Source organism: Bison bison, unplaced genomic scaffold (genome assembly GCF_000754665.1).
Source record: "Bison bison bison isolate TAMUID 2011002044 unplaced genomic scaffold, Bison_UMD1.0 scf7180017858502, whole genome shotgun sequence".
Taxonomy (NCBI): Eukaryota; Metazoa; Chordata; class Mammalia; order Artiodactyla; family Bovidae; genus Bison; species Bison bison.
In genome coordinates, this window is record NW_011489074.1 from 15,678 (window position 1) to 16,929 (window position 1,252).

General features: G+C 43.5%; 1 protein-coding gene across 1 annotated transcript in view; it reads right to left on the reverse strand.

The window, feature by feature from the left end:
• ZNF449 (zinc finger protein 449) overlaps positions 1-1,252 on the reverse strand; it is a 13,219-nt gene that overhangs the window by 7,551 nt on the left and 4,416 nt on the right. The window contains exon 3 of the mRNA XM_010863607.1: positions 452-656. Within this exon, the coding sequence (XP_010861909.1) occupies positions 452-656 (205 nt within the window). The remainder of the gene's footprint in view (positions 1-451; positions 657-1,252) is intronic.

Genomic DNA, 1,252 nt, shown 5'->3' on the forward strand with positions numbered 1-1,252 from the left:
AACCAGGAGCTGGTGATGGGGTGGGGGGCAGGGTGTGGAATGTAGAAATGAGAAGTTGTATAAATGGGTATAGAGTTTCAATTTTACAAGATAAAAACAGTTATGGAGATGGATGTTGGAATAGCTCCACAAAATTACAAATGTATTTAATACCTCTGACCTGTACACATAAAAATGGTTGAGGTTGTAAATCTTAGGTTGTGGGTATTTTATCATGATAAAAACAAAATTGAAAAGAGAAAAATAGGCTTCCTGAGCAGGGTCATTAGCTTAAGGGATTTTCAATCCCACTCGATCTAAGGTGCTTTGTTCCGATCTATTCCCAGAGAGATATTTCCTCCTTCTACTCTTGATCAGAGTGGCCCATTTCCATCAGGCATTCCCCAACCCTAGAGAGCTCTTGAGCTCTCAAAACAGAAACCAAAGAAAGGAAAGCAAACCCTTGCCTTACCAGGGTCGAGAAAGGGCTGGCCTTCCCCAGCAGCACTGAAGCTCAGCTCCTGTGGCCCGGCTTGTGGGATCCATGCCTCTGCCACTGGGACTTCTGGGGCAGGTCCCATTACTTGGAGTGGGGGTGACTCCAGGTGGATGTTTGGTGGTATGTGTGCCATTCCCACTGGTGCCAGTTCTTCCAAGAGCATTTCTTGCCTATCGAGCTGGAGGAAATGCCAGAACCATCACTAAAAGTCCAGAGCAGCCTTGCCCAGTAGCAATATAATGCAAGCTACCCATGTCCTTTTAAATTTACCAGAGGCCATATGAAACAAAAAAGGAAATAAAATTAATCTTAACAACATACAGTATTTAACCCAATGTATCTAAATTATCATAATTTCAGAATGTAATCAGTATAAACAATTGTTAGTGAGATATTTCACCTACTCTTGTTTCATATTAAGTTTTCAGAATGTGCTGTGTATGTTACACTTACAGCATATTTCACTTTGGAACAGCCACATTACAAGTGCTTAAGAGCCACTGTGCTGGGTACTGTGCTGGGTGGTGCATGATTAGACCATACAAAGATAAAATCCTATATGCTAAGCTAAACCAGAAAGACAGAGAAAGGGAAACCATAAATTCATCCTATCCTAGGGACCAGGGAACCTTGGATGACTCCTGCTCAGGCAGGCTAACTACAGAGCCCCATCGACATCCCCTGCTGGAGTGCCCCTAATGCCCACCCACAAGTACTTCCTGCCTTCTCCCAAAGATTCTGCCTCTGCTCAGCTATGGGTTTCACTCGATGGTT